We start from the raw sequence: 16,671 nt of genomic DNA on the forward strand, positions 1-16,671 counted from the left end.
AAATTACATAAGGAGGGAAGGGAGGGGCAACTAATTTTCTTAAAGGGCAAGTAAAAATATTATGTAGGTGCAATTAACTTGATTGATTTTTTTTCTTGCTGTTTTCAGTTTTTTTAATATTGGTTCAAAAGGTTAGTAACAACAACTATAAATTATTATTTAGAAGCAACAATTTTGCCACAGAAATTAAATTTTTTATTTTATTTTCCAAAAACAATGACTTTTTTCAGTGAAATATTTTTTGATAATTACTTTTTGACTAACAAATAATGAAACAACATTTTTGATGTCAAAGTTTTCTTTTTCTATTACTAGTTAAAACAGAAGAAAATGTTAGAGCATTAAATGTTAGAGTATTAAATGTTAGAGCATTAAATTGTTTAAACTTTGAAATATTATTCTATTTTCAAAAATTTTTTTCAGAGGTGTAGTAAAAAATAATAGAAATAAATTTGTGAAAAAAATACTTCAATGTATTTTAAAAAAAAGGTTTAAGTTCTTTTTTTTAACTACATCATAAATTATTGTCAAAAATCTTTATCTGCCACTTCAAATACTAAAACTCTTAAAAATGAAATATGATTAAAAAGAATTAATATTCTACTTTGTAGAATATTAATTCTTTTCAATTGTTTAAATTATTGTATATATAGACTTTAAGAAAGTCTTTGATTCTGTAATTCACTCGAAGTTACTATTCAAACTATATTTCTACGGTATCAAGTAAGAAATGCTCAACTGAGCATGTTGGCCACGAGATTGAAACTTACAGAGTTGCCACTCAATCAGATAAAATTAAAATGGGATTCAAGTATTTTTTAAACTTTCACAATTTGTTAAATTATGTATGTATTTTTTTGTTATGCTATGTATTTTTGCGGAGAGTAATCTCTTGAATAAGTTTTTTGATAAATCTTTTTGATGATTAATTTTTTTTAATAGTTTTTTATTAATATAATATAATCAGACGTTGTAATACTAAAACTATGAGTGAAATAATTGTTAGCTAGTTTCCCTTAGATACGTTAAACGTGTTCTTAATAATTAAATTTGAATTGCTCAACTACTCAACAAAAGAAATTGTTCTCAATGTATTTGTGTCAGTAATTCATATTCAAACAAGTTTCTTGTTAAGAGTGGAATACCTCAAGGAACTGTCTTAGGCTCCATTTTATTTTTAGTTTTTATAAATGTTGTAACCTTGTTTATTGATGGTGATTGAAACATCAAGCTATTTGGGCACAACAGCAAATTGTATAAAATAAGAGGCAATGGAAACAACACATACCTCCTTAATTCCTTAAAATTTTCAGAATAGTCGATTGTTTGGCAACTCAATAAAGGAACCAAAAAATGTTTTTATCTGCGTTATGGAAACAGTCCTTTAATATTATATACATACTCAATGAATGTTGATACACCTATTGAGTCTATTAAATTTTTTTTTAAGAAATTGGTATAATTTTATCTTTGGATATAAAGTTTTATAAGTACTGTTTTTTTATTGCAGGCAAGGCACATTCACTTCCTTACTTTTAAAATCTTTTATGAGTAACAATTATTGTTGGAAATTTGTCAATTTTCCAACAATAATTGTTTCTTATAAAAGATCCAACAATAATTGTTTCTCGTAAAATATTGCAAAACTTTTGTTTCCAACAATTGGAAAAAAAGTTTTGCAATATTTTACGAGAGCTGTCTGTAAAAATTCTTGTATTCCTTATAAAGATTATTCCTTAAGACTCAACACCTTCAATATTAAATATTTTGAATGCCACAGAATAAAGTTTAACTTTATTATGACATACAAAATTATACAAAAATTAGTCAATCTACTTTTTTCTGAGTTTTTTACATTTACACCTTCTCACTACTCTACAAGATGTCAATTCCAAAAACTTATTCCGCGTAACAAATGTAACAATGACACACTTAGATTTTTCTTCTGCAAAAAAATGATTAAGATATGGAATTCTCTTTCTGATTATATTGTTTGCTCAGCCACTTTGTTTTTGTTCAAATCAAAATCAAAATACTTTTTATATTTTGATTTGAATTTCAAATTTTGAAATGATTCAGATAAATAATAACAGTATCAATAATAATAATAATAACAATAATAATAATAATAAAAATAATACAATATACTTTTAATATACTTAAAATATATATATACTTATAATATATATATTTATACTATAATATATATATATATATTTATTATATATATATATATATATATATATATATATATATATATATATATATATATATATATATATATATATATATATATATATATATATATATATATATATATATATATATTAGGGGTGTCCACTATGCAAAAAATTTTCAAAACCACCCAAATTGAATTTTTTCCCATTCTAGTGTTTGTGTATAATGTAAAAAATTTTTTTATCAAATTTTAATAACTATTCTAGAGCCCCCTCAGAGTCCTTAAAGATAAGCCCCAATTTCCTGTTTAAAACAGTATCTTTTTTAGTTAAAACACAGAGAAATAATTATTGTGAATCTCATTTTTCAAGTATTTAGAAATTAAATCACAGAAATCAAGCCAAACAAAAGCAGCTTGCATAATATATGTTAAATTATCCAGTTTAACTAAGCTAGTTCTGCATTTTTGGTTAACAGTTATAGTCAAAGTATCAGACGGGAACCCCAAAAATAAAATTAAGACTGTCTTTCTGAATGTTATTAATGTTGTTTCATTGTCCAAAAGTTTTTTTGCCAAAATCAGGATATTGCTGCCTGTGATTTTCAACGCTCTGCAGCAAATATTCTCTTTGTTCTGGATCACTGGTTATGATGGTGGCAAATTCTGAAATCAGTTTAACTCCTCTTTCTGCGGTATCATTTACAACTTTTATCGTACGAACATATTTTTCAGCTTCATTGTATCCTGGTTGCTCTGTCCACTGTTCAATTGGTTTAGAAAGCCAATCTGTATTGATGCCTAGAATGCTGAACAATGAGTGAGATTCAGGTCCCAGAAGATTTGACAAACCTGTTTGAGGAGTGATTTGAGGAAAAACTGGCTTATCAAGACAAAAATTTTCAGGTACTGGAATTTCCAAGAGTTTGACTGCCATATCTTTTTTCACTCTGGAACTAACATGTTTGCTGAAGAAAGCAAATGGAACTACCTCTTCTGTCAAATGCCATCGGTGATTGGTTATTTTAAAAAGAATGACATCAGCAACTTCCTTGTCTGTTTCTTTGTAGTCCATCATGTCGTGGATGAATTGCAATTCATAGGTGCATCAGCACCAATGCTAGCTTTTGTCCAAGCTGGTATGTGGAAAAGAGAAAGATATCTGTTCATTCTAAAAAGTTTGGTCGTCATCCTCTGATCATAAGGCAATTGTTTAGAAAACTTGAACATTTTGTTCGTATAAATGTTACATGCCATCCACCGAGCTTGGTGGAAAGCTCCTGGTTTAAGAAAGTGTACACCCCGCGGTGGAGTTTGCCCAAAGATGATCAGTGTGTTCTCAGCACATTCACGATAGTCATCTCTTGGAAATGTTGTAGCATCTTCCTTAGCAAGTAGATGTGTCAAATGCTGTATGGTCTGTTCTTTGAGGTTTTGCAACCAAGTGCTTTCAACAGCTAAAGTTTCGATTGGCAACTGTTTATCCAATGCTGGCCAAGCAGTTTTAAATTCAGCAAAGAATTTATTCTCTGGACCAAAAGTGTTTCCAAATAATTTCTTCCAAACTGCTCCGACAAAGATTTTAAAAATGTGATGTCGACAGGCAAGATAGAGAAGTTTTCGACCTAAGTTTTCTTCAATCAATTTAGCAGCACCATTGTGGATGGCACTATTACTGGCAGTGGTATCAAATACCAATGCCACAACATTGTCGCTTAGATCCCAAGCTTCTAGGAGATCCAATGTTGCATTTGCTTAAGTCTCTCCTTTCGAATCAACGAGAACAATGTTGATTTAACATTCTACTTTGACGAGATGTCGAAGTAGAATGGAGATATCAAAATTGTCCAAGTTTCCACCAGCAGCTTTAATTACAGTAGACACAATCATAGTTGTTTTATTATCAGACAATTTCAGCCTGCCTGCCGCAGAAGTGATTTCTCCGCATTGCATAATTCTTTTGGGGAGGTGAAAAGCAACAAATTCTGATTGTCTATTCATTGGAGGTTCATAATTCAAGTCCCACCCTAAACCGATATCTACCTCAGCAACAGCAATATTTTCATTAATATTCTGTTCTTTGTCATTAACTTCCATGTCCTCATCGTCCTGATCATCTTGTCTACCTTCTTTTTCTACTCTTTCTTTTTCTTCATCTCAAAGTATGATTTTCCGATTATATCTGACTTCTTTCATTTTTGCTTTAATCTCAAAGATTTTGACATGCCCGTCCATGGTCGTCTTTCTGTCTTTTTTTTTTATCTAAATAGAATGCAACATCATCATCTTTCTTTTGGGCAGTCAGTAGCCTGGATTTCATAATTTTCTGTATGGCATCAGGTGATCCAATATCAAAAAGACTATCCAACTTGGCCAAGAAGTTAACACGATTCTTGTTCTTCAACAAGCGGTTCCACTCATTCCAGAGACACATAAGATCCAACACCGAATTTTGCCTTGTCTTTGTCTTGATGCGTGCCACGTTCCAGAAAGTTACAACAGCGTCGATTACTATATAGCCAATTTCTTGATTTGTTACATGATTTCGGACATTTTCTTCATCGCGTCGTAAAAAAAGAAAAAATTTTAAAACCTGTCTGCAATCAGGTCGTTTGGAACCAGTTATTGATGGTGATGGGTGTCCAATTAACCAAAACTTAGTAGAGGCACGAGTAACAGGCCTTGTTGTTGATGATGATAACGACGGTGAAGGCTGATCAGTTGTGTCTGACAAACAACTGGAACTGGTTGGCAAAGACTTGAGTTCAGTTTCTGCAACTTTACCACCCCTTGTCAACATTTCAGTTTTAATTTTTTAACTAAAACAGGAAACAGCAAAATAATTATAACAGTCAACATATTAAATTGTTACATATTACATATATAAGTTACATATTAAATTGTGTCAACACCATAATATTAATTTGCTTGTTTATGAAATTTGTAATCAATGCAAAAATGTGCTACTGTTTTAAACATTCGTGCCTAGCGTCCCCAAAAATGGGACGCTCTATAAATCGTAAAATGTAACAATAAACTCAGGCACTAATGGGTTAAACAGGAAATTGGGGCTTATCTTTAGGGGCTTGAGGGGGCTCTAGAATAGTCATTAAAATTTAGTAAAACTTTTTTTACACTGTACACAAACACTAGAATGGGAAAAAATTCAATTTGGGTGGTTTTGAAAATTTTTTGCATAGTGGACACCCCTAATATATATATATATATATATATATATATATATATATATATATATATATATATATATATATATATATATATATATATATATATATATATATATATATATATATATATATATATATATATATATATATATATATAAATATATATATATATATATATATTTATAATATATATTTATATTTTTTTAAATTAAAATATATATATATTTGTTTCAAAAAATGTAATTATTTTCAGTATATCCTCCAATAGTAAGCAAGTTAAAATTACCATGCAACATATCTTCCATTAGTAAAGATTGCCAAGTTAAAGTCATTGTAAAAGACAGTTATGGAATGTCCTCGCAGCCTATATTTGGACCATCTATGATTGTTAATGTAACTTTTCAATTGTTTTTAAAGTTGATGTATAAATGTTTATTTTTATATATATTTATAATATAATAAAATTTGAATACTTATATTATAAATATATTTAAATATTTATATTAAAAACAAGTTTAAATATTTGTATTATAAATGATTTAATATTTATATTATATTTGTGAATTTGTAACGATTTTTTTTAGTTATAATTAAATATTATTATTTAAAAAAAATCTTTTTTAATTTATTCATATCAATGATTAAAATATTTCTAAACATTTGAAAAATTTATGAACATAAATAAACATTTATAAACACAAATAAAATTATTTTCTTGTGAATATTTTTTACTTTATAATAGTTTTATATTAGTTATAATATAGAATTATACATGGTTTAAAGACTTCCTTTTTTCATTTAAAAAAGTTAAAATATATTGATTTTTTTCTTAGGTCAAATGTCCAGTTAGTATAAATCCTCCTTCAAATACACTTCGTAAGAAAAGAGAAATAAGTGACGGTAAATTTTTTTAATCATATTTTATGCTAATTCACTTTTATTTCCTTTTATAAATTCTTTTATAACTTATTGTAATAAATTTTAAAAATATTTTAATATAATTTTAAACATATATCTAACTTTGTCCTCACAAATTTTGCTATTTCCGTTTAAGTTTCATTACTAAGTTTGATTTAAATGTTCAATTTTGTTTATAATAAACTAGTTTTTTCTATAAATTTTTATTTAGATGTCCCTTTGTGTGAAAAAATTAATGATACTAATATCAAGTATGACCAAGGGTTATTGACGAATTACATGGTTGTGTTAAACAAAATGATTCCTTTTCTAAATCCATCTGCTAAAGATTTTGTAAGTGATAAAGAAAACAATTTTTAAATCATATTTAAAAAGTAAAAAAAAAAGTTAAAAACAAAAGGTAAAAAACCAAAATTTGGTTGAGTAACAAAATTTTATAAAAATAAAATGAGATGGGGTCTAGAACTAATCAGCTTTATTTGTGTTCTGTAAAGATATTGCTAAATGGGTTAATTTTCTCTTTTACATTATTCTTCTCTGCTTTTTTGACTGCTACTAATGAACAATCAAACTACATGTCTAATACCATAATACTGTATACCATAAATCTGTACCATTTTGTTGTATATGCTTTCCGATTGCATTGGAAATTTAGGCCAAGTTTTATTGTTTTTAAGTATTTATTTTTGTTTTAAATAACAAATTTACAGCGAGGAGTGTTTCTAAATGTTTAATTAGGCAGTAGAAAAGTTGATCCTGTCACTGACAAACTTTCTATACTCATTATTCTAAAAACTACTTTGTAATAATGCAATATTATCTTGAGTTGTAATGAGCTTTTATCAGTAATGCGAATATTAGTTTCAGGTGAAATTAGTTGACTTTATAGTTCACTTGTGTTGGTTGACTTATTTTTTTATTTTAACTAAAATTTTAATGTTAAATGTTTGTTTTTCTTTCTTTTTTCTTTTAAAAGGATCATTGTCACCATCATTATTATCCACAGCAACTATGCGATAACATAGGTTGTTACTGGGTTGGATTTACAAAAAAAATTAATGAAAATTATCAATTTTTTTATTAACTTATAGTGTCAAAAAAAGGTGCAAGAAAGTTTACGTCATGTAGAAGTTGATTCTCCAGATAGTGCTTTTATTTTGCTATCAAATATTGGTTTACCACCATCACCACCACCATCACCAATCTCAAAAAATAGTAGTTCTATTCCATCAGCTGCTGAACAAAATGAGATTGAAAAAGCTAAAGCAGATGCAGCAGTAAGTTTCTTGATTTATAAATGTTTTTTTATTCTGTTAGAATAGATTTTTGTAAAACTTCATTTATCTGCTTCATCAGTATACATAAGTACTGCTAGGTATATAATATTAGTATATTTCTTGTTTTTATTAATATACCAACTAATATACAAACAACCTATGACACTGATTTTCTTTAACAACTAGTTACAAGTCCTAACTACATTACTATCTACAACTATTACAAGTCCCAGTTTACCAACTAGTTACAAGTCCACTACTGTATAACACTTTTTATTCACCACCAACTATATTTAAAACTTTATTATGTCATAATAGAAACCAATAAAAAGATTTGAGAAATTTTAGGATTTCATTATTTGAACATTTCTTTATAAGATCCTTTATAAGACAACTGTGATACACTTTGTGTGTGTATCAGAGTTGTTAGTCCTTGGCCTTGGTCTAGGCCTTGCCTTAAGGCCTTGGCCATGGTCTTGGCCTTGACCTTGATTGTTTTGGCCTTGACCTTCATAATAAAATAATTAAAGAATTAGAAGTTTTCATTATTTTACTTTATTAATTACATAATCATTCTTTATTTTACGCAATTACTTTACTAACTTTGGTCTTAAAAATGTTTGTATAGGCCTTGACTTTGAAACTCATATCCTTGGCCATGGCCTTGTAACATGCGGCCTTGGCCTTGGTTTTGGCCTTGCCACTTTTTGTCTTGTTAAAAACTGTGTATATATATATATATATATATATATATATATATATATATATATATATATATATATATATATATATATATATATATATATATTAAATATTTATGTATATGAAAAAATGCAACTATATGATTACATTATTAAATTATTTTCCATTTAACAACAGAGTTTAAACTTACATCTTCTAATTTCCAAACATTCTCTAATAGCTTTGTGTTTTTTTCTTAAGAATATTAAATGATTTTAAATGGTTGGCATATCTAATTTTAAAAGGTGTTTCACCTGTAGCAGTGTAGAATTTATTAATGTGATAATGTGATAGTGTAAGCAGGATTATTGGATAACTTTTTTTTCTTCTTTTTATTCTGATTTACTCCCAACAAGGCTGAAAGTAACCACAATTAAGTTGGAAGTTACTTGAAAACACTAGAAAAAACTAGACAAGCAAAAGTTTTTTGAACATGCAGGAACAGACACAGTAAAAGGTGTAGACTTTGCTGAATGAAGAATTAAGCTTGAATGAGTTTTGGTTGATGAAACTAGAAATGATAGCTGCTTTGAGCAATGAACATGATAATATTTGTAGAAAAGAGAAAGGGACGCTTTAGGATGATGGGAGAAAGCCTCAAATTTAATATTTGTAGAAAAGAGAATAGGAAGCTTTACCATGATGGGAGTATAAAATTGAGTCATCAGTAAATAGACCCACTTTAGATATAAGGTTGTCAGGAAGATCATTAATGTAGATAAGAAACAAAGCAGGATTAATGATAGAACCTTGAGGTACCAGGAGTTACTGGAAATGAAGAAAAGTGTTAGCCTTTGAGGGTGACTTTAATAAACTGGTTAGAAAGAAATGGTTTGATAATCTTAAAATTTTCCCCAGATACATCATATAAAGCAAGCTTATGGAGAAAACCAGCATGCCAAACTTTGTTGAAACCTTTAGATATGTCAAGAGCAATAGGCCTAACCTCACTGCTTCCGTCTAATGCACAATATAATCTTTTAGTCACAACAGTTAGCAAGTCAGCTGTAGAGCAAGAAGTTCAAAAACTGTATTGTTTGTCTGACAGTAAGTTATTTGGATGGGATGTTAGAGGTTTGTTGATCAAAGAATCCTGGTAAGCTTTTAGGGTAGTAGTAAGTGTGATGATAGCGTGAGTTCGAAGAAGAAGTATAAAGATTTAAGAGATCATTGCATGGTTAGAACACTTAAAGGAGAACAAGGAGAAACTGAATACAAGCTATGGTCAGAGACAAGAGACAAATCAAGGAGTTAAGGTAAGTTAATAGGGTTGTCCAGTAAACAACTCACAAAATTAACTATCTGAGTAAGAGTGCAGAAGTTATAGACGTTAGTGCCAGAAAAGTCAGTGGTATTAGAGCCATGCCATTTAGTGTGATGTGCATTAAAGCCATCAAAAAAAAAATGATATTGACAAAAAAGTTAATAGAAAAGACATGGTCAATTTAATTAAAAATTATATCTAAAAGAGTGTAGTCTTGAGAAGAACAAAAACAATAAAGAACAAAGAGAAAGGTAATAGATTGAAGAAGTACAAAGTGGAAGCACATAAAAAAATGATAGTTTTAATGCAAACCTCTTAGTTTCTTTATCTGATCTTGCTATAAGGGAAAGAATCAAAGATTCAGAATGAGCAAAATAAGCTCCATTTTTTATGTACAGAGTAACAATTTCTTTTATCTCATCCTCCTGTTTTCTTAGCAGTCTTAACAGTGTTACTATGTGTTCTGGGGCCTCAGCAATACTGTGTTTCACTTTGATTTTAGATCATTATTTCCACCCAAATACAGTGAAAACTTTGATTCTTTTTTATCCAAATTAAATCTAGTAATTTTAGGAGCACTCATTATTCCTGTTAATATTAAAATAACAATTAACAAAACTGTTCCGATCAAATCGGAAGTACTTTTGTACTGCATATTCATGTATGAGGTACATGAATGCACCGTACGGAAGTAAGTATTCATGTATGAGGTACATGAATGCACCGTACGGAAGTAAGTATTCATGTATGAGGTACATGAATGCACCGTACGGAAGTAAGTATTCATGTATGAGGTACATGAATGCACCGTACGGAAGTAAGTATTCATGTATGAGGTACATGAATGCACCGTACGGAAGTAAGTATTCATGTATGAGGTACATGAATGCACTGTACGGAAGTAAGTATTCATGTATGAGGTACATGAATGCACCGTACGGAAGTAAGTATTCATGTATGAGGTACATGAATGCATCGTACGGAAGTAAGTATTCATGTATGAGGTACATGAATGCATCGTACGGAAGTGATTTATTTCCAATTTTATTGATTGCTAGTATGAATAAATGAAAACATATGTTTAAATACAAAAACATTTCAGAATGTGATGTATTGTATTCTTTCCAGAGTACATACAGAAGAATACAGAAACGTGCATTATGTAGATTGCATTATTAGTACTGAAGTGTGTATTATGTACATTGTACTCTAAGTACACTTTTGTACTAATGTAATAAAGTAGACAATGATGTACACTTCTGTACAATGCAATAAATGTAGAAATAACTATTTCAAAATAACCTACAACTTTTCAAAACTTGTGTTTCTAAATGTACAGGGCCGACAACACTATTTTCAAAGTTGGGGGGGAGTTGGAGGGAGCACAACCATCAACTACTAAAAAAAAGTCCTTCATATCTTAAAACTTCAAAACCTTTAATTTAAAACAAAAAAAATGTCCTTTATAGAAAAAGTGAGGGGGGGGGGGCATGTGACCTCCTGATCCACTGGCGTCATTAGCCCTGATATAATCTAAATTTTTCAACGCCAATCATGTACCATTTGTTTATTATTTGTTAGACACAAAAAATATTAAAATTGAACTAAACTCATTGAGATATGACTTTTTTAAATTTATGAATTTTTATGATCTGGGCATTTTTCTTATGTCTTTGACCATATGATACTGAAAACCAATTCTCTTTTTATTTCTATTTAATGGTTAGTCGGGTAATTTTCAGCCTAATAATTTAAGTTTTATCATATATTGTATCATATATTATCAAATATATTGTTTATGTGAACTTATGGAAAATGCTACTCAACAGAGTCTAAAAAGATTTCTTAGTTAACCTAGTTACATCAATAATATATTAAAATTACATCATAAATTACAATCTTATGGTATATTAAGCCTTTACGCATAATAAGACATTAAAATATTGATAACAGCATTTTCTGCATATCTTTCTAAAATAAATTGTTTACTCATAATAAAAAGTTTGAATACTGATTACAAAATTTTCAGCAGATCTTTTATTGATTGGCAGACAGGCATTGGCTCTCTATGAGCCATTGTAGCCCTTATGAACCTGTCTCTTCTCTCGGCACCACACACCAACAATGAAGCCCTGGTGACCTCTTTCACAATGCATTCTATAGGTTGACTGTGAATAGGGAAGTTTGGTACAATGGTTGGATTAATAATAAACTGTATAATATTATCTTTCAATAAACAACATGTAAGAACTGGTTCACTGATCTCCTTTGTTTCCCAATTGATTAACTCTAATAGGCTATTTGATTCAGAGTTTATCACTGGTATTCTTCTATTTCTGCATTTTCTGTCACCAACATCCTTACTTTAACCTTATTTTATCAATTATCTTCTGAACTGCAAATCTCCTTTCTCCTTCATCTGAGCTACAAAGCATTGTCTAAAGAATACATTCACTGTGTGCATTCCAGTCAGAGGAGCAGACATGAGGTAATGCAAAATCCTTCACAAACTTGTTCTGTTTCTTTACCAAGGCTAGTTGTTTAAGGATATGACGTGGACCTTAAATCCAGCTATGTTTAGTCTAAATTTAATTACTTTTCTTTAGCATAATCACAATTATTAAAGTAAGTTATAGTATTTAAGTAAATTATTGTATTATATCTTTAATTACATAACTAAGTTTATTATCTTAAGCTCAAACCACATAATGGAATAAACACCCATTATGAACTCTGCTAACAATTTCAAGTTTTGTAGATCTTTGTTTTCTAAACCATGCTTGGAGCACCAGATTCGAAGTAGTCTATTTGCAAGATCTTGAATGAATGTGTGGGCCAATATGAATCTTCTTTATGTCATTGAGAAAAACACCTGATGCTATTGCATTATACATTCTGTATAAATACTTCTGATCTGTAGACAATGAATCTACAACTCCCTTTTCAAGATGAATTAGGTCTACAACAAATTTAAGCTGAAGGATGTATGTCAAAATAGGAAGATTTGTTGCTATGTTAATAAGTTTTCCGATGTTTCTTGAGAATCTATTTTCAGATTTTCCATCTAAAGCTAACATTAAAAGCCTAATTGGCAATTCGTTGGTATGTAGCGCACAAATAATCCAGATAAGTTTGAATCCTAGTTTCTTCTTTAAAAATTGAGTAACTCCACCCTTCCAACCTATAATATTTTTTTATTTTTAGTAAAAAATATAAGAACATAAAATTTTAAACTACCATTTAAAGAAATAAAAATAAAACATGTGTTAAGGTTGGTTGAATCTCCTCCAATTGCAACTAATTGGTTTTCAACGCCATGTGCTATTTTCCAATTATACAGTTGTTCAGCAATATGTTCAGCAGGTGTTCGAACTCCTCTGAACTATTTACAAAGTGGAATAAATATTTTCCACCAGGTTTTGCACAGACACTATAATGTTCTTTTTTGATCTACCTAGGGTAAGATTTACCATCATTGCCATATACAACTGTTTTTGTAAGGTCTTATCTACCATTGAACATTATACATTGTATGCCCTCTTCCTTTACTTCATTGTTATGTTTCTCTTTACAGACCTTCATTACTCTTTGCTTTGATCTCTCAATTTTTTTACGATCTAGAGCTATCTTTTTATCAGGTATATGATCTTTCAAAAAATCTGCATCTTTGGCTGCTTTTAATGTTGCAGTGCCTATTGATGCAGTTGCTCTGTTACTTGTACCAAATCTTAAGCCTGACAAAGCAATATGATTTACATTTAAGATAGAAACTTTTTGTATTTCTGGTAAATAAACATTGTCATTATAATCATTCTCAGCATGGTCTGTCTCCACATAATTTTGAGATAATACATCAGAATACTGTACAGTCTTGATTCTAACTCTCTTTGATTTGTTCTGCTTTCTTTGATGGTATTTTTTTTGTCTGGGTACTTCTTTTCTATCAATGGAACCTATTTGCATTCCACTTTTAGAACCAACTTTATCCCTCTGACTTTAAAAATTTAAGATCAATAATAGAAATTTTATTTTCCAGAGAATGTTTGCAAACAGTATGAAAATCTTGGTTGCAGCCATAACAATCAAATTATTTGCATGATTTTATTGAATATTTACATTTAGCTATGTCAAACAGTTTATCTTAGATTAATTTATGATCAGAAAGTTGCTTAGATGTTCCACTACCTAACGCCAGGTTTTATGCTTTTTTCCAGTCATATGATTCTTTCTTTTCCTCTTTAATCAGAGATAATGGGTATAAATGGATTCGCTTTTTGCTAAAAAGGTCCACAATTTTTCAGAAGTTAGCCTTAAATTTTTGTCATTTTCTTCAATCTTTTTAAGAAAGAGACCATATCTTAAAACATCTCTTAAAGTTGGTAGTTCTGACTCTAATAACCTTTTTCTGGTACCAATTAGCTTTGTTAATTTACTTCTAACTTTATCACGAGTTTTTTGAGCCATTATTTAAATCTTTAAACTTATTTCTATACAATAAATACATTCGTTATTATTTCTTCCTTTTATTAATTAATAAAACTGTTACTAGTGGTCCGACTTTGGCGTACATAAACAAAATTTTCAGAAATACGCCATCAATATATTTTGCAAAATTAATTTTTACCCATTTCTATAGTAAAATACCCCCTTAGTTGTTATAATTTAAAATCATATTTTGACATTTTTATTGATAAAATAGGTGTATTTTAAGACACTTATTTGATTTAAGTGGTGTATTATAAAAAAAGGTGTATTTTGAGACACTTATTTGATTTAAGTGGTTTAAAGAGGATAATAGTAAAAAATCTAGGAAACACTCGGAAAATTATATATTTATGATAAAACTCAAATTTTCAAGCTGAAAATTACCTGACTAAACATTAAATGCAAATAAAAAGAGAATTGGTTCTCAGTGTCATATGGTCAAAGACCATATGACACATTATACACATACACATTATACATTACCCATTAAAACCAATGTCATTAAAACACACAATACAAACAAAAGAAACATGGTGTTTTACAGCATGCAATTATTTATTACAAACATTTAGTTTCAATTTTAGGTTCAACTGTTAGGAACAATGAAAAGTACATTAGATGTTCTTGATAAATTTACACCAGAACAGCTGTCAGCTTTTGCTAGCATGGTGTTTTCTATGACGGCTATACTAACTGGCAATTTAAAATCTGGATTGGTATGAACATTAATAATTTTTTTATAAAAATGTTTAAAATTTTTCATTTTAAAACTTGCAATTGTTAATTTAAAATTGCCATGTTGCTGCTGCTTTTTCATGTTACCAATGCACTGCTGTTAATAATTTTATGAAAATATTATTATTGATATTATATATTATTATATTATAAAGTATTAACATTAACTGAGAGAACTATGGTGGGTTTTTTTTTCCTAACAGTTTTAAAATTATGTTTGATGAAAATAATTCTTAAACATTAGTTTAAATAATTAATTTAATTAAAAGAAAATTAAAAATAATGTTCACATTTTAAAAGAAGCTGTAACAGCATATAGCTTAACAGTCAAGCCAGTATTTTTTCTACACATTAGAGTTTTTAAGTTTACTGCAGACATTAAAAATGTTAACAAACAGAATTATATATACATATATATATATATATATATATATATATATATATATATATATATATATATATATATATATATATATATATATATATATATATATGTTTTACAGCATGTTTTACATATTCTTGTCATAATAAGAAACCAACACTCTTTGATTACTTGGAGGGGGCATTTGAGCTTGAAAAGGATCTCACTTTTGCTACAGCATGGGGCTCACAGTGACTGGTGAACTTCAATACAGATAAAACTCAATTTTTTTCAGCCAATCATTATCGCAATATGTTAGATCTTCTTATATTTATGAACAATGATGTACTCAATGAGTCATCTACTCTTCATCTTTTAGGATTAACTCTTACTTCCAATCTTTCTTGGAAACCATATATCAAATCAGTTGCAAAATTAGCATCTGTTAAGGTTGCATCTCTTTATTGAGCTCGACACTTTCTTACTTCGGATTCTATTCTTTATCTCTATAAATCTCAAATCCGGCCTTGTATGGAATACTGTTGCCATATCTGGGGCAGATCTTCAAATGATGCCCTTTCTCTTTTAGACAAGGTGCAAAAACGCATTTTAAACATAGTTGGACCTGCTCTTGCAGCCAACCTCCAACCATTATCACATTGTTGTAATGTTGCTTCTCTTTCTCTTTTCTACAAATACTATAATTGGTACTGCTCTAAAGAGCTAGTGTCTCTTGCGCCATCTACTAAAATTCATTCTTGTGTTACTTGTCATTCAATTAAGTCTCATCCTTTTTCTGTGACAGTTCCTAAGTGCTTCAAAAACTCTTATTCATCTTGCTTTTTTCCTTGAACATCAGTTCTTTGGAATTCGCTTCTTTTATCTTGTTTTCCTGATTCATATAATTTGCAATCCTTTAAGTCATACGTCAATCGTTATCTTGCCCTACAATCTTCATCTTTTCTTTTCCAGTAACTTCCAACTTTAATTAGTGGTTGTTTGTAGCCTTGTTGGACGCAAAGATGTTTAAAACAAAACAAAACTTTTTTAACTCACCATTGCTGGATCATCAAATAGTGAAACTTCAAGTAAAAGAAAAAGTTAGATAAGTGTTTTTTACAAATTTTTTATTGCTCTGTTCTTTAAGAACATTGAGCACTCTATTTGTAAAATACACTAACATAATTTACATACATATATATATATATATATATATATATATATATATATATATATATATATATATATATATATATATATATATATATATATATATATATATATATTTATATATATATATATATATATACATATATATATACATATATATATATACATATATATATATACATATATATATATATATATATATATATATACATATATATATATATATATAAATATATATACAAATATATAGTATATATACAAATATATATATATATATACAAATATATATATATTATATATATATATATATATATATATATATATATATATATATATATTAAAATGACCTAGTGATT

At 28.6% G+C, this 16,671-nt stretch overlaps 1 protein-coding gene across 2 annotated transcripts in view; it reads left to right on the plus strand.

Moving 5' to 3' along the window:
• The window catches only part of LOC100211692 (uncharacterized), a 177,419-nt gene that overhangs the window by 90,671 nt on the left and 70,077 nt on the right, over positions 1-16,671 (plus strand). For both annotated transcript variants that reach the window (XM_065802295.1, XM_065802296.1), the window contains exons 16-20: positions 5,618-5,757; positions 6,198-6,264; positions 6,494-6,615; positions 7,374-7,559; positions 14,634-14,765. In XM_065802295.1, coding sequence (XP_065658367.1) covers positions 5,618-5,757; positions 6,198-6,264; positions 6,494-6,615; positions 7,374-7,559; positions 14,634-14,765 — 647 coding nt within the window. The remainder of the gene's footprint in view (positions 1-5,617; positions 5,758-6,197; positions 6,265-6,493; positions 6,616-7,373; positions 7,560-14,633; positions 14,766-16,671) is intronic.

This window comes from Hydra vulgaris, chromosome 08 (genome assembly GCF_038396675.1).
Source record: "Hydra vulgaris chromosome 08, alternate assembly HydraT2T_AEP".
Lineage (NCBI taxonomy): Eukaryota > Metazoa > Cnidaria > Hydrozoa > Anthoathecata > Hydridae > Hydra > Hydra vulgaris.